General features: G+C 53.7%; 2 protein-coding genes across 2 annotated transcripts; both read left to right on the top strand.

The window, feature by feature from the left end:
* Positions 1-4207: 4207 nt before the first annotated feature.
* PRDM12 (PR/SET domain 12) lies at positions 4208-13118 on the top strand. The gene is made up of 5 exons (XM_064676881.1): positions 4208-4567; positions 5360-5550; positions 6495-6650; positions 10736-10847; positions 11571-13118. Exons 1-5 carry the CDS (start codon positions 4354-4356, stop codon positions 11951-11953), a joined length of 1056 nt encoding a protein of 351 aa, XP_064532951.1. The 5' UTR covers positions 4208-4353; the 3' UTR covers positions 11954-13118.
* A 973-nt stretch (positions 13119-14091) lies between these two features.
* EXOSC2 (exosome component 2) lies at positions 14092-18530 on the top strand. The gene is made up of 9 exons (XM_064676882.1): positions 14092-14287; positions 14370-14471; positions 14573-14618; positions 14918-15007; positions 15321-15386; positions 15534-15602; positions 16444-16620; positions 16762-16890; positions 17739-18530. Exons 1-9 carry the CDS (start codon positions 14163-14165, stop codon positions 17817-17819), a joined length of 885 nt encoding a protein of 294 aa, XP_064532952.1. The 5' UTR covers positions 14092-14162; the 3' UTR covers positions 17820-18530.
* The last annotated feature ends 3022 nt before the right edge of the window (positions 18531-21552 follow it).

The following is a 21552-nucleotide window of genomic DNA, read 5'->3' as shown; positions in this document are numbered from 1 at the left end:
CTAATTAAATGTGATCCCAACAAATAAACGCAGATCTCCCCATTACATTCAGGCCTGCCTTTCAGGCAGCACCGGGCGGCCCCTCGCCCCCGCCCGCTGCGCACAGGGTCCCCCTCATTGAGTCCTGGCCATTGAAAGCACTGCCAGGATTTCTTTTGTGCCGGGGGTCTCCGAGCCCTTTTTCCATCAGAAAAGACCCCCAAACAGCAGCTCGGCCTTTGTGAGTTTGCAAGCAAACGCCAAAGAAAAGCCCCCTGAATGCTTTAATAAATGACACATTTAGCAACTTCGGAGGCGCCTGGCTCCTGCGGCAGCCGCAGGGGTGCGATGATCCCTCCTGCCCCGGCTCCCCCGGTTCCCGCAGGGGTGCGATGATCCCTCCTGCCCCCCCTTCCCTCCGGCTCCCGGGGCATTTTGCAGCCCGTGGAGGCGCGGGGGATGCGGCTGGAGCAGCTGACCGCCTCGTCTCCCATCCCGGCTCTCTGCCGTCCCCCTTTCCCGGCGCTCGGGGGGCGCTCGGAGCAGGTGATGGGGTTGTCCGGCCTGTCCCGAGCCGGCCCCGGGCTCAGGGGCTCCGGGCAGGGCGCGGCGGGGCGGCCGGGGCCGGGGGGCTTTTGAATTCGGACTCCTTTGCCTGGTATTAGCACTGGTAAATCCAAAGTCGTTTTTAATGACACGCATCACCCCCCCAAACACACTCCACCTCGGATCGAGGGGCTGCGCTGGACTTTTCTCAGCTCAACTAATATCTTTTTAATGACTTTGGGAGGGGGCAGAGCCCGGCTCTGCCCTAGAGCCTGGATTGCTCCAAACAGATGTTGGGGCAGAGGGAGGGGGATGCTCTTCCCTGCCAGGGACTTTCTTCTAGAGTTCAAACGAGAGGGGAGCTTTCAATCACCGCTAAAAATGTATTTCTCCCCATCGAACAATGGGCTCCTTTCTGCGCCCGGGGGGACTCGGCTGCGATCGCGTTTCTGCCGCCGGAGAGGAGAAACCTCCGGTTTTAGAGCAGGAAAACTCAGCTCCGAAAAGGGCTCTTCCCTGCGCCGGTTATTTCGTAGCTCCGCATCTTTCCTGCTTTCACCTCCCTAGAGAAAAAAAAAAATTTAAAAATAATACAAAACTATACTAACGAAGCACTAAATCCTCCTCCCTCGCCGCAGCCCTTCCCCGCCGCGCAGGAGCCGCCGCAGATGTTCGCGGTGAAGCCGGGCTGTTTGCGGGGTTTGAGAATCGAATCGCGGCTGCACCGGCCCGGGGCAGCGGCGGCTCCATCCCCGCATCCCGGCTCCATCCCCGGCGGCCCCACAAGAGTTAAATTTTAAAGCAAATCAAATTCCCATTGGCCACTGTATATTATCTCAGCAGTCTTCATTTGATACCTCTTTAATACAGAAAGGAGCTTTTCAAACCCCTTTTCTCTCTTTTCTCCCCGCCACTCTTTAAGAGCAATAAATGTTCAACTGCAATAACTATAAATCAATCTCCGCTCTGTTCAAATCCTATTCATGCGAAGGGCTGGAAGAGGGGAGAGAGCTCCCCCCTCCCCCCCGCCCCCCAAAAAGCAGCTGCTGGGCTCTAATCTCCTTTCTTGCACTGTCATTCACCCTCATTTTTCCTCCATCACCCCATCCCTGCAATCTTTTCTTGTTTTGCTTTTCTTTTCTCTCTTTGCTGCATTATGATCCCATGTCTCCCCTCATCAGACCCCAACCTTGTCCAGATCCTGACCATCCCCTTGTAGGCTGTGAAAGAAAAGAAGAGTCCATGGATGTCAAATTGGTCTCAAAAAGACCATGAAAGATTGATTTGCTCCACTTTTCTTCTGCCTGACATTATTTCTGAGGGTCCTGAATGGGAAACCAGAAAGTCTGGGACTGGAATAAAGATGTTCTCTCTGTAAGGGGGAGACGGGGGGGAAAAATGCCCATTTACTCCTGGCCCATCAACCCTGCAAAACAGAGCAAAAGAAAAGAGGACTGTGGCTATTCAGAGTCAGACCAATATGTACACCTCCCAACAATATGCCAATATACTGAGGGCTTCTCTATTAACACCCATGAATATTAAAGTGCTCACTAAACGCTCAGAAGGAACTTTGGGAATATACACATGAAAATACAAGCAGCATTGTGCGGGGCTCAGAACAATGGGGCGGCGATAATGGCCCTTCTCTATTAACAGCCATGAATATTAAACTTGTTTCCTCTTAAATGTTAAAAAGGAGGGATAGCTGCGATATTAAAAAAGAGAAATGAGGAGGGGGGGGGACGGGACACGGACACACAGCAAAGCACCTTCCTAGGACTGGGAAGAAGCTTTGGGAAACAGCTAGGGATATTTAAAACTACGCAGAAAATGGAAGAATTTTTTTTTTTTCCACCTTTTTCCATCACTCCCCCCCGCACCGCCGAGCCCCCGCAGCCGGGAGCGGGGCTCAGCGCAGCCCGCACCGGAGCCGCAGGGGGTTTAAGAGCATCTATTATTTTTTGTCCCGGGATAACTTGAAGGTTGAAGGGTTTTCCTGGGGGGAGGGGGGGGGGAAATAAAGCAATCCGAGGACTGGCTTGTCTCGGCGGCCAGAGGGAGCCGGTGCTGGGAACCTTTCCACCTGATGCGTTATATTTAGCAAAACTGGAATATTCTGACGGCTCCTCCAGCCAAAGTCCAGAAAAAACAAATAAACTTATTTTTTACGCTTATTAAACCCCAAACCAACCCTTGGCAGGTTGTTAACCTCCCCTTTCCAGGGCACCGCTGCCTCTCGCTGGGCAAACACCCTCAGCTGGAGCAAGTTTGGGTGGGTTCCTGACATTTGCGTTGCTTCTTGAACGGATTAATAGAAATAATTGCACCTGGGTTGCAGCAGCATCATTTTGCCAAGGGCGGAAGCCACTCCACAGCTTCATCCTATAAAACACACACCCAGGGGACGGGATGGGGGTTTGAGTTGTGCCTGGTTCCTGCTCCGGGCACGGTGAGATCTGGCGGGGCTTCTCGGGCGCAGGAACCGGCCTTTGAGCGCTTGAGGAATTTGGGGGCCTATCTTTCTTCCCCCAGCCCTTTACAGCCCCTCGGTCCCCATGAAAATCAAAAGAACAAGGCTAAGGAGAGGGCTCTAAGCTCCGACACAGCAGGACTGGGTTTAAATCCGGGAAAGATTAACCCTTTGCTGAGCCGGCAAAGCTCGGGCCCGGAGGGAGGGAGCACTGGATTTGGGGTGACTGCTCTGGTGCCACCTTCCTGGCCATCAGGGGTGGCGGCGGGGCTCCCGGGGCTCGGCGGGGCAGGGATGGGCGCCGTGTCTGGCCGGGGAATGTCTTCGGGTGCGGGGGTGCGGGTGTTGCAGCAGCAGAGCCCCAGAGATGCTGCAGCCCCCCTCGAGGTCGGGGTCCGGCACCGGGGGGACACGGAAGGACAGGGCTGCCATTGCGGGGAGCTGAGGGATCCACGAGCGGATCCCCGATCCACCCGTGGGCACAATTCCCACGGGGATGCGGAATTGAGGACCGGCCGGTCTGGAGGCGGCAGCCAGGAGAGCCTATCCCTGGGGTCAAGCGGGGACCAGCCCCGGGAGCGCCTACCCCCCTCTCCGTGCTTGGGGACCCTCTCCGGGGTCTGGGGGTGCAGCGCCGGCTCCTCCCGGTGCCGCCGGTACCGGCCCGGGGTGCGGGGGGCAGCGGGGAGCCGCGGCCGGTCGGGGCCAGCTGGGGGAGCCTCGGCCCGTTCCCCCGGGGCCGCGGGGGCCAAATGCCATCGACCGGCCGGGGCTGTCGGGCTCGGGGCCGCCGATTTCGTTGTGGTGCTCAGCGGCCCCAAAGCGCCGCGTTTCAGCCCCAAAACGAGCGCGAGGGCCGGGCGGGGAGCGAGCCCGTGCGGGACCGTGCCCGAGGGTGCGCCCCGTCCGTGGAACACCGGCGAGGGCATTTCTGCCCGTTTCGTTGCTTTTCTGCCGTGCCCGGGGGCAGGTGCCGGCTTTGGGTTTGCCCGGGCCGGGAGGTGCGGGGGTCGAGCCTGTGCGTGTGTATGTGCGTGTACATGTATATCCGTGTGTGTGTTTGTGTGTGGTGTGTGTGTGTGCGTGCTCGCCGTGTCCCTCCCTCCCTTCAGCCACCCCACCCCTGGGAGGGGAGGGAAGGAGGGGATGGAAAGGGGGGGGCTCCGACGGCTCGCCTCGCTCTGGCAGCCCCAGTCTCTCCGCCAACGTCAGGGAGGTCATTAATAACCAATTAGGAGGGTCAATGAAGCTCATATATAGCCGGGCGGGAGCCGCCGAGCCGCACGGAGCCCAGCCCGCCGCCCACCGCCCGCCGTGCCCGGCCCCGTCGCGTCCGGCCCCGCCGCCTCGCCCCCATGATGGGCTCGGTGCTGCCCGCCGAGGCCCTGGTCCTCAAGCCCGGGCTGAAGCCTCAGGGGCTCTCGCTGGCCGAGGTGATCACCTCCGACATCCTGCACAGCTTCCTCTACGGCCGCTGGAGAAACGTGTTGGGCGAGCAGCTCTTCGAGGAGAAGAGCAGCCCCAAGACCGCCTTCACGGCCGAGGTCCTGGCTCAGTCCTTCTCCGGAGGTGAGTGAACCCCCCCGGACCCACCCAGGTCCCCCCGCTTTCCCGCACCGGCCCCGGGCCGGGCTCCCGGTGCCCGGCGGTGGGATGCGGTCCAGGCGCCCCGCTCTCCCCAGGCGTGGGACTGGGGAAAAAGGGCTTTAAATTCATTTGGTTAACTTGGGCTTGACCTGAGAAAGTTCCCACTTAAACCGCGGGCTGGGGGAGCCGGGGGGGCCGGGGCCGCCCCGCATTCAGCCGCCCGGGACAATATCTTTTCTCTCGCCCCAGCATCGCCGGGGCGTCCCGGCTCCCTTTTCCCCCTCTCGGATTTCTGTTCCTCTCTTAATTTACCATGAAGGCTAATTCCATTTCCATTCACGATATGTCAACCATCTCATCTCCCCATTTTGTAAGAGGAATTCCTGGGCCCTTTTAAACAAGCCCTCGCGCCATTCAGGCACAATGTAGCGCTACAGCATTCCTAAAGGACTAATGAATTTAGAATTAGCAATTTCTTTCTAGTTGTGTTTAATGAATGCAGATCACTTTAACAGCATGACAAATTGCTGGATGGGCCGAAATAGACACCATTTAACCTCCTTTCCCAGCCCCGCTCCCTCGCCCAGCTCGGGATGCTTTTCCCAGGTACCTCCTCAATGCCCCGGGGGAACCTTGTACCGCTTTGTGGGAGCCCGGTTGGGCGTTTAAAAGGCTCAGCCCCGGGGTCTGGGCTGGGGCCGGGGATGGGGAGGGGTCCCCGCCGCCCCCGATCTTCCCCCCCGGTCCTTTTCTGAGCCCTCTCCCCCCTCACAGAGGTGCAGAAGCTCTCCAGCCTGGTGCTGCCGTCGGAAGTGATCATCGCCCAGAGCTCCATCCCCGGGGAAGGGCTCGGCATCTTCTCCAAGACCTGGATCAAAGCTGGCACCGAGATGGGGCCGTTCACGGGCAGAGTCATCTCCCCTGAGCATGTGGACCTGTGCAAGAACAACAACCTCATGTGGGAGGTAACGACCGCCCTTGTACGCGCAGCCCGGACCGGCCGGGGAGAGGCAGGGCCGGGGTGCTGGGGCTCTGTCCTGTGCTTGTGTGGTGCCTGACACCCTCCCCGTGCCTCAGTTTCCTCATTCTTGCAAAGATCTGGGCAGGTGGATTTAGGAAACCCTTCAGGCAGGGGAAGGATGAGGTTTCCTCAGCCCTCAGAGGAGCCCCAAAATGCTGCTGCTGCTCATGTCTTGCTGCCCTGCCCTGTTGTGGTGGAACACCCGACTGGTTGCTGTCCATACTGGGCACCACAGGCAAAACCAGGTCTGCCCTGTCCCCTGCTTTGTCCCAGACCTGGTGAGGTTAATCCCAAGTGAAGCCATGGGGTTTGGGGGGATCTGAAAAGCCAAGATATTGTACATTTATGCCCAGTAAGTAGACAGGGTTTTCCTCCTTTTTTTTTTAGTTTCATTCAGACTTGCACTTAATTATTGCTATTATTATTACAATTTTATGCTTAATAGAAACTTGCCTCACCTTTCTTGCCATCCTGCAAAGCATCTCTCCACGTCTGGCAGGCACCTTCTCCCTCCACCCAGGGATGCTCCTGCTCCTATGGGCACCTGCAGGATGCTGGAACAGCTCCTTCCTCCGTGGCTGAGCTGCTGGTGGGGCTCTGCCAAGAATGGGGATTGGGGCAGAGAGCTGGGTTATCCAGGGGCATAGGGTCTGGTGGGACCAGCCATGCCAGAGCAGAGCAGCCTTCTCAGCCCCACTGCAGATGCACAGCCCAGGACCGTGAGCAGAAAGGGTTCGGACATCTCCTGGCTGTTGGCTGGGTCTCAAAGCCAGCACAGCCTTGGGGCTGAGCTTGTCCCTGTCCAGGGGCTTTATCCCAGAGGCAGGAGGTGGAGGGGCTCAGCCCACTGTGGGCTCATCGCTACCAACTGCTCTCTCCCCTTCCCAGGTCTTCAACGAGGACGGCACCGTGCGCTACTTCATCGACGCCAGCCAGGAGGATCATCGCAGCTGGATGACCTACATCAAGTGTGCACGGAACGAGCAGGAGCAGAACCTGGAGGTGGTCCAGATCGGGAACAGCATCTTCTACAAGGCCATTGAGGTAAGTGGGGTTGAAGGGTAACTGGGCAGCTGCAGGAGTGGAGGCAGGTGGTGGGATCTGCCACCCCACAGTCCCTCCCTCACTTGTTTTTTGGGCTGTTGTTGGGGTGTCTGTGGAAGCACAGGGCAGCTTTGCCATTCCTAGTATCCAGATCCACTGGGAGAAGTAGGCACCACAGGGAGTGGCCATTACATGGACTTCAGGGAGCAGTAAAGTTCCCTTCTCCTCTCTGCCCCCTTTCAAGAGGTGACCTGTGCTGAGCAGAGAGAGAACAAACACTGTCTGAGCTTGTCTGGGGTGTAAAGTGTGAGAAGAGCTGCAATCTTGGCCCAGGCAGGGATTTGGGCAGGGACGGGGGGTTGGTGCTCTATTGACAAAATAGGATTTCGTGCAGAACCTGCTTCTCTGTAGCAGGGGTATGTTTTGGGGGTTTCTGTGAAACCCAGGTGCTGAGTGCAGGATGCGCCTGACTCTGCACAGCTTTGCTTGGGCGTCACACTCTGGCTGTACATGGAGCAGGGAGCCATGGAGCAGGCAGGGAGCAGTGCTGGCACAGCCATGCCTTGGGCTTTCCTCAGTGGGGCTGTGGAGAAGGGATTCGTCCTGCCTATCTCCTCCCTGTGCTCCTGTATGAAGTGCTGGTCAGTGCTGGCCTGGCACAGGAGCAGGTACTGGGTCCCAGGGATGGCACAGGCTGTGGGATGAAGGCTGGAGGGCACCCACAGCTCCCTGCAGGAGACACTGGGATGGTGGTGGGTGTCTGGCTCCTGGCATTATTGATGCCATGGGCATACATGTCCCACAGTTCCAGCAGGATGACAGTGAGGACCAGCCCTGCCCGTGTGCAGTGTCCCCATAACCCGATGCTGTTGCAGGTGGAGAAAGGTGGTGGCTCAGGGAGGTGTCGGGTGAAGCAGCTTTGGCTTAAAGAGTCACAAGAGAGAAATCTCCCAGTTCACTCCAGACCAGAACTGTAGATTGTCCCTATCTAGTACTGGGTCCAGAGTCTCACCTGCTCAGGAGCACTCTTGGCTGGGAGAGGGTTTCTGCCAGGAAGGAGTGCGAGTGCCTGATGGTTCCGCGGGCAGCTCCTTGGATATATTTGAGCTTCTGCACTGGTTTACAGAGGAGCATACACTCAAATGCTCCATGGCACAGGACCACAGCCCCATTCTGCACTGAGCCAGCAGCAGGGCTGGGTTAGGGATCGCTGCAGTGCTGTGGAAAGGCGAGTGGGTGGGTAGGAAGAGGAGCAGGTATATTATCTCCTGCTGCGGGAGAGTCCCGTGTGCCCCTCGGGCTCTGCTGCATTTCTCCATCCAGTGCTGTGACCAAGAGCCCCAAGTGCTTCCCTGCTGCTCTCCCCATGCTGGACATCTCTCCCAAGGCTTCATCTGTTCCCAGTTTTAAGATCTGATACTCCTGTGGGCAGCTGTGCCTGTTGTGACAGCACCTTAATTGCTTTTTATTACTGTTCTTAATTATGCAAATGAGTGAAATAATTTCAGGTAGCCGTGGTGTAATTAGGAATACAGCTGTGGTTTTCACACCTTGTGCAGGCATGAGTGATGGGGTGGGTGATCCAATATTTGTGGAGGTGCATGTAGAGGCCCTGTATAGTCATGGTCCATCTGCAGGTTTGCTCCTGGGGCTGAAGCAGTGAGCACCTGAGCAGGATGAGTTTAATTCCATTGGCACAAGCAGCAAAATTGGAATGCTGAGAGTGCTGAACCCTGAGTGATGGAGAGGAGAAGGTGGGGATGAAGGGTGCCTGCTGTTATGCTGCAGTATGCTCCCCAGGCATGGCAGGTACCTGATAGTGCTCCTGCTGCCACCGTGTTGGCACGGATGCCTCTGTGCCAGGAGAAGGAAAAGGGGATGGGTGAGAGTGTGATGAGGGAAAGCATGGAATGTGTGAGGAGCTGGGTCACAACTGGGCACGACAGGTCAAGGAATTGCCTTTTCCCTGGGCTCCCCGTTCCTGCCCATGCACACATACACATGCAGTCCAAAATCCATCGCTCGTTCAAACCTACTGGAGTTTGTGCACCCCACAAGAAAAGGAAAAGTAAGAGAGGGTTTTCCTTTAGTGTTTCTCTCTCTGCTCATTAATCACGTGGAGTCTTTGGCATCCTTGGACTGGAGCAATTCCCCTTGTCACCCACCACACCTCTCCTGTCATCTCCCTCACCTCAAGGGTGCAGCATCAGCCTGACACCAGCAGGAACAGCTCAGTTCTGGGCAGGATATGCACACACTGACCCAAACTTAGAGCTGCCCTGCTCAGCAGGACATGTGTCTGTGCATGGGCACTGTCACACTCCTCCTGTCCTCCTGCACAGCCTCCTGTCCGTGCCCACAGTGTCCCTTCCCCAGCAGGCACCGGGAGCTGCCCAGTCCCTGCCTCTCTGCCTCTGCTGCACCGTGGCTCCAGCACATCTCTTAGGATGCCTTTCTCAACTATGCACCACAAAATCAGATTTATTTAGTGCCTTTTCTGCTATTTGCCTTTAGTATTTTAATGTCTTCTGCCTGTTCCTGCCCTTACTTGCTAATTAGTTTTTCCCATCCTCATTCTCAGCAATACCAAGTTGCTGCTGCTGGAAAATAAAGTGAGGGCAGCGAGTTCTGGCCTTTGATCTGAAGGCCATGGGATTCCTTAGGGACAATTTAAATTTGCTTTGGGGTGTGTGGACATGGGTGCTCACCCACTGCTGGTGTGGGCACAGCTGCTTCAGTAGAATAAAACACACATATGCATCCATGCGGACTTGTTTTATCCTTTCAGCAATATTTTATTTGCTTGTATTAAAAATAACTCATTTTCTGTTAAGAGAAAATGACACCAAAACCCAGCACCAATTTGGGATGCAAAGGGATATCGGCTTCCACTACCTTCCAAATTCCTTCTCTGCAGCCCCCATAAGGTCTTTGTGCAGATGGGCACTTAAAACATATGAAGTCAAATTCCTGCTGCTTTCAGATGCTTAAAATTTGGCACATTTTTTCAGTGTTTGGGTGATCTAACTTACGATTTGTGTTTCATGTGGATGATGCTTTTCTTGGACTACTCCGGGTGTGCAAAACCATCCTCTGAAAGACAGGACTTTCCTGTTCCTAAATTTGGTTCTCAACGCTAGGGATCTGCAAGGGGAAATGTGTATATTTTTTTAATGAAGTGGTGTTGATGTTAGTTTTGTCTGAACCCTTGTGAGAGTGTCCACCTTCCCAGGCACAGCTGCTGCACACGGGGAGCCTCGAGTGGCGTTTCCCGGCCACTCACCCTGGCAGTGCAGGAACATAATGGGGGAAGCAGTGCCATCATTTCAGGAAAATGGGAGCATGTGTGATGCAAAACCCCCTCCCTGGCCCTGTACATATCCTTGGGCTATTGCAGGCACAGTGCCTTTGGTGTGGGACATAAGCAGCATCTCGCTCCCGAGTCATGGTCTCTTAGAGCAGCTCCGAACTCTCCTCTCATCCATGGGCTGATGGGTCCTTTGCTGATGGATCTGCAAAATCAGCCCTGGAAGGGTCAGGTAGGAGATGGTGCCTGTGCCCTACAGCAGGAGGGTGGTAGTGGCTCTGTCCAGAGCTGAAACATTTTGCTCGAGCCCTGGGCTGTGGCTCCCTGTCACAGCTCCCTGCCTTGGTCTCTGTCACCTGTACCTTGCTGCAGTTTGTGTCTCCACAAACGGGTTATTTCTCTGTGTCTCTGTGTGCTACCCTGTCCTCATCTCCCCAAGCTGCCAGGACCTCCGGGTCCTGCACTCCAGAGCCCTCAGCTCTATCTGTGTGCTCTGTTGCTGTGTATTTTCCTGTCACTTTGTTTGTGTCTCAGCCTGGGAGACCCCTGGCCAGGTTTGTGCCAGCGGTGGGTGGTGCTGAGCTGTGCCATCGCCTCCAGTGCTGCAGCCTGGGCAATGCTGTGCCTGCCTGGGGGTGCTGGGGACCACTGGCAGGTCCCAGATGGCAGCAGGGTTTCCCAGGAGGTGGGGTACAGCCAGGGTAGGTCCGAAGGGACTGGCACAAGAATGGGTGTTCATGTCCCCTCCAAACATCCCTGTCTGTATCTTTCTTTCTAGATGATTCCTCCAGACCAAGAGCTGCTGGTCTGGTACGGGAACTCCCATAACACCTTCCTGGGTATTCCTGGTGTGCCGGGGCTGGAAGAGGAGCAGAAGAAGAACAAACATGGTAGGTAGCATTGGAAAGAGCGGCGGGTGCACCATCTCTGCCTGATCACCCTGTGCCCAGCTCTGAGGCCATGGGGTGGGCATGAGGCCAGGGACATCTTATGGAATATATTAGACATCTTAGCTCTGCTTTTAACGACCCCACTCTGCATTTAATGGATCTATCCCCAAATCACCATCTCAGGAGGCTTTTTCTCTCCCTGGGTGTTCACTCTCTATGTTTCTCGGTGGTTCCCCAAGATGCTCCTCTGCAGGCACAGCAGAGCTCAGGCACTGCTGGAGGACACTGTGTTTGGAGCTGGATCCCATCCATGCTCTCTGACTGTATTTTCCACTATGAGAGAACTGGGTCAGAGCCCAGAAGAGGAGAGGGAGAAGGTGGGACCACTGCAGGGGCTGGACAGCGTGGCTGTGGGTTCCTGCCCTCGCCCCCTCCAGCTCTGCTGCAGGCCATGGAGGGGAAAAGTGCTTTTTGTGCCCATCTGTTAGGGATTCATTCAGTTCACCTTGAATGTTCCCCCTCCTCTAAATCTGTGTGAGTCTATTCCCAGTGCTGGCCCCATCCCAAAGCCCCAAGTGCCAGCCTGGGATGGGTGTCCCCACAAGCAGGGAGCCAGCGAGGGGGCACGGGGGGGTATCCAGGGCATCCAGCACCTCGGTGCTCGGGGATGGGGTGTGCTGCCATGCTGCAGGGCAGTGCCTGACCATGCCCTGTCATCCCCAGAGGATTTCCACGCGGTGGAGACGGGGGCCAGCACGACGGGGCGCATGCGCTGCGTGATCTGCCACCGCGGCTTCAACTCCCGCAGCAACCTGCGCTCCCACATGCGCATCCACACCCTGGACAAGCCCTTCGTGTGCCGCTTCTGCAACCGCCGCTTCAGCCAGTCCTCCACCCTGCGCAACCACGTCCGCCTGCACACGGGAGAGCGGCCCTACAAGTGCCAGGTGTGCCAAAGTGCCTACTCCCAGCTCGCGGGGCTGCGGGCGCACCAGAAGAGCGCCCGGCACCGGCCCCCCAACGCCTCCCTGCAGGCCCACTCGCCGGCCCTGCCCGTGCCCCACCCTGCCTCCCTGGCCCACCACATCCCCACCATGGTGCTGTGAAGCCCCTGGCATGGCAGCGGGATTTTTGGACAGCAAGGACTGATGCTGAGACATGCAATGGACTGGGGGGGGGTGGCCCTTGGCAGAGCTGAGGGGGCAGAGGCTGCTTTGTGTCTTGGAGGGGGCGCTGGGTTGTTTCTGGGGCATGGGTTTGGCAGGTGAGTGAGGGGAACACCCAGCTGTGCAGCTGCACTGTGTGGGATCGTACCCCGGGGTGTAGGGCAGGCTGCTAGTCCCTAGGCTTGGCAGGGGAGAAGGGACACAGCAGGATGTCCTGCAGGGATTTGCCAGTGGGCTGGAGTAGCTGAAAAGCTGGGCCTGAATGAGTCACACCTGGCTTTTACAGATAATTTGGAGGAAAGAAAAATTGCTCTTATCCCTCCTCCTTCTCTGCTCCAGCAAGTGCCCAGCAGACACCTGGAAGGCTGGCACAGCCCCGATGTGGCCACCCCAGTCACGACTCTTTGTCCCAGGGGTGGCTTTGGCCCTGGTGGCTCCTTCCAAGGGACACTTTTCCCTCCTCGGGAGCCCTGAGTTAGCAAACAGTTGTATTTTCCCCCACCCAAGCACCCCTTTCCCTGCCCTCTCCAGCCTGAGCTGTGCACTGGGCTTTGCCACCACTTTGAGTGATGCCGAGTAGGCAGAGGGGACACATTCCATGGGGACACCGTGCCAGCTGGGAATGCCCATCCACAGGCAGGTTTTGAGGGGACCCTGAGCTCTGCCGGGCTGTGTTTGTTCCAGTCCTTGGAGCAACTCTTCCCCAGCCGTGAGGGAACATTTCGGCTGGAACTGCTACTGCCCTCTGGGGACAGAGAAAGCCCGTCCCTGGGCCAGCTCTGTCCCCAGGGACAACTCTAAGCGCCCTCTGGAGTCCCACACTCCTGAAGGAAGGCTGTGTATCATAAAGCTTAAAAGAAGGTATTCTAATATTAATTATAAGTCTAAGTTGTATAAAGTTCTCACAAGCCGTGTTTTACTTCCAGAAAAAGAAAACAAAAAAACAAACAACTGTCACTTTAACTTTGTAAATATTTATGTAAACATTATTTACAAAACTTTGATATTATATATTATTTGATTGTATATGTACACAGTGTAAATACATTTGTACCTCTCTCTTGTATTCTAAATAAAAATTACTTGGGACATTTATCATTTAGAAGAGGGATAGCTTGGAGAGCTTTATTTTGTAACGTGCCAGGGGAAGGACATAGTGTTTGGGATGAGTGAAGGTCTTAACTAACACAGTAATGAGTGGCATTATCTGTTGGACCAAGGATTGGAGGTGGGAGGAGGAAAAAACAGTTTTTGGCTAAAGAAGCCCTTTTTCAGGTCTGGAAGAAGTGGTGAGTGCTGGAGGGGATGGTGTTTGGTCTGGTTCCACCCTGCCAGTCTCTATTTGAACAGTCCCTTGTGCACTTGTGCAGTCCCTATTTGAAGCCACAGCTGTTGATATCCTTTGATACCTCCCAAGAATTAATGCCTGTGTTTCAGCTGCGATGGGACACAGGTGCAGGTCTTGCTGGAAGGTTTGTTTTGGATCCTGAAAAAGCAGCTAATTTGCTGACGGTCATCGCTGAGCTGCTTTTCCCTGGGTATTTCCTCAGCAGCTCCAAGAGCCGGACTGGTGCTTTGAATTAAACGGATTAAACTTTTCCACAGACGTATCAGTTCCTGCTGGCACAGCTCTGCCAAGGGAAGGGGGAAATCCCGAGCCCCTCGGGGGTGTTTAAGCCAAGTTTGAGCCAGCTCAAACTGGGGAGGATTAGAGGGGTGTCTTCAGATAAACACGGAGGACGCTCCGTGAGCACGGGCACCCCAAAACTGGGGGGGGGGGGCTGCTCCCTCCGGGCCGAACGCACCCTTGGCTGCAGCCCAAGCCGGGGTGCTGGGGCCCAGTGGGCCCCGCGGGAGGGTCTGTGGGGCCCTGGAGCCCCCCGGTTTGCCTGGCAGGTTTTTGGGGCGCCGGTCACTGCCAGGGGGTGAGGCACCCTGCCCTCACTAAACATGGCCGCGCCCCCCCTTGCGTTCCAACGGGGGGAAGCCCTCGAGTCCCTTTGCTGCCAGTAACAAATATGGATGCCTAGAGACCTCCCCCCGCCGCCCTCACTCAAGATGGCGGCGCCCGCGCCTCAGGCGTGTTCTCGCCCGCAGCCAACATGGCGGGCGGAAGCCGCGCTGTGGCGGTATTAAGCCTGCGCCCAAGATGGCCGCGGTCACCATGAGGCTGCCGCAGGTCCGCGGGCCCCTGGGGGCGAGCGCGCCCCGCGGCGCCGAGAAGCACCTGGTGGCACCGGGGGACACCATCACCACGGACACGGGATACATGAGGTGCGGGCAGCGGCGCAGGGGAGGCGGCGGCGGCGCGGCTTGGCTTCGGGCAGTCCTCAGGTAGCCGCCCTTCTCTCCGCAGGGGCCACGGCACGTATGTGGAGGACGACAAGCTCATCGCCTCGGTGGCCGGCGTGGTGGAGAGGGTGAACAAGCTGGTGTGTGTGAGGGCGCTGAAGGCCAGGTGAGTGTGGGCGGCAGGGGAGGTGGCCGTGGCAGGTGAGGGCCGTGGCTGGGCCTCGCTCGGGTGAGGTGTTTGACGGCCGCTCCCTGTCCCGCTCCCAGGTACAACGGCGAGGTCGGCGACATCGTGGTCGGCAGGATTACGGAGGTAAAGCCCCGTTTTTCCCGCGGTGCTGATGTCAGGGTTTGGAGATGTGCTCGTGTGCTGAGGAGAAGGAGGAGGGTGGCCCCTGACCGGAGTGGTTCAGTCCAACCTGGACCACTTCCCAGGATCCTAAAACACTGATACACTTTAGTGTCCTCACACGGGGCACTGGGAGCCACCGGTTTTAACCGGGATGAGGCTGGAAAAACCAGCAGGGCTGTCCCCTCCTGTGGGCTTGGTGGGCTGCAGCTCCCATTCAGTTTTTGGGTGTATAGCAGCAGGCTATTGTTTTTTCCCCTCAGGTTCAGCAGAAGCGATGGAAAGTGGAAACAAATTCCAGGCTGGATTCAGTCCTGTTGCTGTCGTCTATAAACTTACCTGGAGGGGAACTGGTGAGTGTAGCTGAGGCAGAGCAGTGCCAGAGGCCTGTTGTGTGCTGCTTCCATGGCAGGAGCACTGGGAAGCTTGGAGCCCTTCCCACAGTTAGCATGAGCATAATGGTGGGGTTTGTGGTTCAATCTGTAGCTCTGAATCTCCAACTCTCCTCGTTATAATACTTCAGTGACCTAAAGGTGTGCTGTTCTGCCTGATTTTCCTTTGGTGACCAGGGTGTTTTATATGGCATGCTACGGTCTCCTACAGTGAGATATTAAATGGGTGTTTTCTCGTTCTGGGCCACAAGTAACTTTTCTTGTGTTGTTTCAGAGAAGAAGGTCAGCAGAAGATGAGCTTGCCATGAGGGATTACCTGCAGGAAGGGGACCTCATCAGTGTATCCTTCTGCTGCTCCCACTGACAGAAGAGCCAAGGGCATGGGGAGAACAGCCAGAGCTCAGCTGGCCTGGCTGGGGGTGAGAGCTGTGCTAGGGTGGCACTGGCCAACCTTAGGGACTTTGTTTTCCTTAAGTGGCACCGACAGGCAGAGGTCCAGTCTATATTTTCTGATGGGGCTGTATCACTGCACACCCGGAGCCTGAAATACGGAAAGGTAAGTTGTTCCAAAGCCCTTGATCTTGGCCTAATTCTGCCTCAGCTGACTTGTATGAGGCCTTTTGGAGTCTTTTTTCAAGAAAAGAGCTCTGGAATAGAGCAGGATGTTGTTATAACTGACTGCTGCAGGACAGCAAGAATCTCAGTATGTGGGAGCACCAAGTGGAGTTTTCCCAAAGCAGAGGAGGTGTCCTTGAGTTGCCCTTTGAGCCACTGCACTCCCTGTCCACAATTCCAGCTTGCGAGTCCTCTTTCCCCCACTAGCCATTGGAAATTAAATCCTGGGGAGAAATCTCGCTCCTCTTCTGCAGGCTGTTGCCCCTGTAACTTGTTTCTCTCCCCAGGGCTCTATTTTAGGCTTTACACAGTTGGCATTTATCTCTGGTTTTGTGCATTGAAAGAAGCCAAGGGGCCATCGGAGCGTAGGCTGCAGTTTGGGATTACCAGACCAAGGGTATTAGCACTTAAAAGATGAAAGGGAAGTGTGGTTATTGCACAAAGGGTGAAGGACAGTGATTGGATTAAGAGAGAAAGTGTTCTGCTAAATTGGGCCTCTCACTCCTTGTTTTTCTGCAGGGATGGTTGATGTGTAGTTGTGATCAAGATATTATTAACATTTGTGCTAAGCACTTAGAGTATTCTTCATCTTCAAAGGACTGCACAGGCATTAGCTAATCCCCCCAGCGCTCCCAGAGGCAGGCAGGCTTTACATTCACTGTTTCACAGGAAAAGGTGTTAAAATGGAGTGGTGCCTAGGCCAGGAATGGAGTGAGTGGGGGTGACTTGATGTTGTCTGTGGTGGCTCGTGTCTCTCACGCTGAGTCTCATCTCCACTCCAGCTTGCCCAGGGTGTGCTGGTTCAGGTCTCTCCCTCCCTCGTGAAACGCCAGAAGACTCACTTCCATGACCTGCCCTGTGGTGCTTCCGTGATCCTTGGCAACAACGGCTTCATCTGGATCTACCCAACCCCGGAGCAGAAGGAGGAAGAGGCCGGGGGCTTCACCACCAACTTGGAGGTGAGGCCTCAGGGAAGATGAACCTTCTCCTACCAATGGTTTTTATTCAGGATTTGGTATTAGGTTCACAGCAAGGCTTTTTTACGGTCAGCCTGCATTACTCCCCTGTGCATTCATCCCTTTTCCTCTGATCTTCCTCAGCCAGTTCCCTTGTCTGACCGGGAGGTGATCTCACGGCTCCGAAACTGCATCGTGGCTCTGGTTACTCACAAGATGATGCTCTTTGACACCAGCATCCTGTATTGCTATGAAGCATCCCTTCCTCATCAGGTACAGAAACCAGAGGGGTTTGTTCCACAGTGGGGGAGGGAACAGAAAGGCTGCACCAGTTGCTGCTGAAGTCAGTAATTTAGGTGGTGGGGCTTCCTTTTAGCTTTCCAAAGTATCCTGTGGTAAGTGACAATACAAACTCCCCCCCTCTGCATAGCATAAGTTGCCTTGCACGATTTCAGAGATAGTTTTTGAAGGGTTCTGCCTCTGGCAATGTCCAACTATTCCTATGGAGGAATAAGTCCATTTTTCAGTAGATGTTGTGTATCCCTCACTGGGATTATGGATCCCCTGTGATTGCTGTGAAAACACTGTTAAATTTGGGATGGTGTGAGGGTATGGTGCACTTTAAGAACCAATGAAAAAATAAGTGTCATGTACTGTACAGAGAGGTCTTGTGTCTGTATCCACATCCTGCACTGACCTCTTGCTGTACAGCTTTTCACTGTGATTTCTGCCAGGACAATCACAAGGAATTCTCTTCCCATAAATGAATGGGATCTGAATTGTTGTCTGCTTTCATTCCCAATGCCAGCCTGCTCAGCTACATGGGATGCTTTTTGAAGTATGCTTCTGTTTAAGTCATCTCTCCCCTTCCCAAATACTGGTGTGTGTCCATCAGGAGAGATGGAAGAGTTGTCAGTAGCATCTTCTTTGATTTCCTCTGGTCTCTGTAAGAATTGTTAACTCTGGCCAAGTTGACTTTGCATTGGACCCTCTGCCATAGGTCTTATTTCACCACAATCCTCTGAGCTCCCTTGCTGTTTGTCAGGGACATTTGTCCCCACAAAGTGTGCAAAAACAGTAATTGCTTTCTGGTGCCAATGTTGCTCTTGTTTCCACTGCAGATCAAGGACATTCTCAAACCAGAGGTGATGGAGGAGATCATTCTGGAAGCTCGACAGAGGTTGCTGGATTTGGAGGGATAGGGCACATGGCCAGAAGCAGTCATTTGAAATCCCAGCATGGCAGCTTTTGATTCTCAGTATTATATATTCTTTTCAGTGTTCCAGTCCCCAACATTCATTCCACACTTCAGAAATCACCAAAATTCCTCATTCCTAGGATATCTCCTGAGTCCTTTTAGTACAATAGGACAAAGTAGTACTTAAGTCCAATAGCCTTTTAGTGCAGCAGCCTGAAAAATTGATAGCTGACCTTTATAAAGATGCAGATGCAACTGGGACATGTCTCCTTGCACCTGTTGCTGTGTCTAGTGCCCCATAAATTTGTGCAGAATGAGAGAGGAAGGGATGTGTTTTGTGATGTTTCTCTCTCCCCAAAAGATGGTTTGGATTTTAATTTACTGTAAGACAGATCTGCCAGTCTGTCCTGTGACAGAGCCCTTGTTTTTAAGGCTGTAGATCCAAGCACGTGTTTAGAGAACAGGAGTATCCACACCCTTGCTAACCACAATTTGAGTCTGGCTGTTCATGGCTTTTTCTCAGGGATATGAGAGGGGATGTGACTGTTGCTGTCCAGATGAGCCAGGAGCCATGGACAAGCTGTGTCCTAGTTTGTGTACATCCTGCTGGTCTCTTTTTTTTTAATGCCTGATGTGGTGAGCTTCTCTTCTCAGGAGGCACCAGAATTGTTTTGTATTAAATATTTTACATTTCAATAAATTTTTTTGAAACAAATCAGTCCTTCAGCATTGTGTGCATTAGCTTGTTTTTCTCCAGAATTAATTGGGTCTAGCTTGAGAGCTATGGTTGGCTCAAGTTTCCTCATGCCAGGACACTTGGAAGGGTTGCAATGTCCTGTTTCTTCCCTTCAGCTGTTGCTCTTCATCCCATTCAAGCAGGACTTGACCTTCCTCTTCAGCCCATCTTCTGTGCAGGGCTCCTCTGTAAGGATTGCCTGGAGTTGTTCACCGTGGCTCTCCCAGTATTGTGTCCCTGCAGGATTCCATGGAGAGGTGAGTCATGAGGTCACTGGGGGATGGCAGGGAGCCCAGTATGACACTGGTGATCCTCAGGCTGGTGCTTAGAGGTGGGCAGGCAGTCAGCCACCTCCTCTGTGCAGAATGGATGGGATGCTTTCTTTGGAGCATCCTCTCAGCTCTCTGGTGCTGTATTAGAGCTGTTGTGTTATATATGTATTGTACCTATTTGTATTGCAAATACATACTTGCACCAGCACAGCACTGTGATTCTTAAAAAGGGTGATAAAAAATCCATCTGCCCTAATTGTTCCTGAATCCAGTTCTAACACTGTAAAATTCTCAGACTTCCCTCAGGCAAAATTCTTTGCTCAGTCTTTTCTTGGGAACTGGAAATTCCCTTCATTGCTGTTCCTCCAGTGCCGGCTGCTCTCCCTGTGGTCCCGAGCAGGCACTAGATGGCACCTTTGGATCGCGTTTGTGGCACTTCCCTTCCCAGCTCCGCCTCACTGCCCTGCCAAACAGCAGGGCCTGGACGGCTGCCACCAGCGCTGCTACCCAAATCCTACAGCATAATGGGGCTCAGTGGCTGAGGACAAGCAAGGACATGGCTAATCCGTTCTGCTGCTGCACAGCTCAAACTTCTGCCCGTGCTGCCTCTGTAAAATAGCACTGAACTTCTTGGGGGTATCGTTGGAATGCTCCACACAAGAGCTGGGAATTGTTATTTTTCGGTTTTATGAGGATTCCTTAGTAAGTGTCGCAACAATCACGTCCTCAAGATGACTTGGGGAATTTGAAAAACAAAAGCTGGATGCTGACACTGTCAGGTCTGTGCATGAGGCTGCTGGTAGCCATGTTACCCACATCTGTGTGGACAAGAATGGTTCAAAAAGGCTAAAAAAGCTTTAGTGGCCTCGGCATCTTTTAATTATGAAATTATCTTTTTTTTTTCCCTACCCAGCTGCTGTAGTTTAGCAGCTCTTATTAACACCTGGGAAGGTTCAGGGATTTCTGCTATGAGGGTTCTAGATATAAGCAGGCTGGGGATACACAAGCAATGAGATACTTAATGTGCATTGTTGAAGGCTGATGGAAGGGCTGTAGTTAATCCAGTAAATCTCTTTGCATCTCTGCCACTTAAATTGAAACAACTCTGTGTCAGTTAAAGGACAAAGGAGTGAAGAGACTGTACTTCATTACCACCTAGAGAGATTTGATACCTGGAAATGGTTCTGCTGAACAGGTACATGAATGCAAAATGCTCCTCTGTCCTCAAGCAACCTCTCTGCAGGCATCTAAAGGTCAGAAAGGGGCTGGGAGGGGTTATGAGACTCTTGAAAGTGCTGTTGGTGATGTGGTGGATGCTGTGCTCTGGAGGTGGTTAATTTAGGGGTGGATGGGATCCAGGTGTGAGCTGTCAGACCTGCAGGGTGAGACAGTGCCAGCTTCCCATACACTGATCTTGGGAACAGGGTGCTAGTGTCCGTGTCAGGCTGCATGGGCAGCACAGCTGAGTTGTTCTGTATTTTCATTCCTTTTCCTCTCCTTTTTTCCCCCTTTCCATGTCAGTCTTTAAAACTGTGCTGTATTTCCAAGCTTCTCACGCTAGTCCTCTCTCCCCATTGCTAATGTTTTTTGGTTATATATGCTCAGTAAGTGAGTAAACAGCCTGAAAAACAATGAGCTCAAGAGCTGGACTGCTTCAGTTCCAAGCTTTCTGATTCCTCCTGCTTGCTGCAGCATTCCTGATACTTTGTTATTTAGGGATGTGTTAAATGGGGGAGTTATGTGACTCATCCAGTTCCCTTACTCCTGAATAACTGGTACTTTTGTTTTTAAGCCTAAGAAGAAGACCACCAGCTGGTGAGGTTTGATTATGGATCTTTCCTGATCGTGGGAACTGATGGTCTCAGTATTTTTCCCCCATGATTTTGAGGGGTAATTACTGATCTTTCCAAACTCACCCAGTGAGTGCTGTGCCAAGCCCAGACCTAAATTCTTCAAGGCTTCAGCAAGGTCACTGCTGCCAGCTCCTGCAACCCCCTCCAGCACAGCTTTGCAAGCCAGCAGGTAACAACAAGCCAGCAACAGTAGTGTCCTCTTGAATTCTTGAAGTAGTCTGTGGGATTTTGCTGGGCAACTTCTAAGCAGGAAGAGTGAAAAGGAAGAAACTATGGCTTCTCTGGTTTAAGAGAAAAACAAAAAGTAATTGAAAGCAGGGTGAGAAAAAGCTGCTAAGGGTTCATTTTTATATGGGGAACTAAAGTGCCCATGGAAGCTACAAAACAGCTCAGACCAACCTGATTTCTTTGGTCACCGGTGTCTGACAGGTGTGGAGAGTGTTTGTAAACCAGCTGTAGCACGTGCTGCTTACTCCAGGGTTAATACATGGTGCAAACATGCTCAAAAGCGGAGTTACTAACTGGTTCCCTTGTGAGTGAGTGCTGCCTGTGGGAAGGACAACACAGCATCACTCATCTGCAGAAATAATTTTCTTGTTTCTCGGTGCCCAGTGCTTAATTCATGTACTAATATGAAGCATGGCAACCCCTCCCTTGTACTCCTAGGAATAACCACTGGGATTTTGAATTTGTGCTAATGGGTTATTAATCCAATTACTGCTGCTTATTGCTTTACTTCTGTCTCATCCCTGTGCAGTTTCGCTGTTCAGCTGAGGCGAATGGTATAAATACAAAGCTTTGAGCAGACCCGAGAAGAGACTGAAACCCCGCTGAGATTAGAGGCATCTTGAAATGATTGTCTGGGGTTCCTGAGGA

This window comes from Pseudopipra pipra, chromosome 20, assembly GCF_036250125.1.
Source record: "Pseudopipra pipra isolate bDixPip1 chromosome 20, bDixPip1.hap1, whole genome shotgun sequence".
Classification (NCBI taxonomy): domain Eukaryota; kingdom Metazoa; phylum Chordata; class Aves; order Passeriformes; family Pipridae; genus Pseudopipra; species Pseudopipra pipra.
The sequence above is the reverse complement of the archived record's forward strand: the minus strand, read 5'-3'. Positions and strand labels throughout refer to the sequence as shown.

Excerpts from the sequence above, each read along its gene's own strand:
- EXOSC2 (XM_064676882.1), top strand. The coding sequence starts at position 14,163 with ATGGCCGCGGTCACCATGAGGCTGCCGCAGGTCCGCGGGCCCCTGGGG. Across the intron at positions 14,288-14,369 it reads ACGGACACGGGATACATGAG|GGGCCACGGCACGTATGTGG; the intron begins GTGCGGGCAGCG and ends TTCTCTCCGCAG. Across the intron at positions 15,387-15,533 it reads AGGAAGGGGACCTCATCAGT|GCAGAGGTCCAGTCTATATT; the intron begins GTATCCTTCTGC and ends TGGCACCGACAG.
- PRDM12 (XM_064676881.1), top strand. The coding sequence starts at position 4,354 with ATGATGGGCTCGGTGCTGCCCGCCGAGGCCCTGGTCCTCAAGCCCGGG. Across the intron at positions 4,568-5,359 it reads GGCTCAGTCCTTCTCCGGAG|AGGTGCAGAAGCTCTCCAGC; the intron begins GTGAGTGAACCC and ends CCCCCCTCACAG. Across the intron at positions 6,651-10,735 it reads TCTTCTACAAGGCCATTGAG|ATGATTCCTCCAGACCAAGA; the intron begins GTAAGTGGGGTT and ends CTTTCTTTCTAG.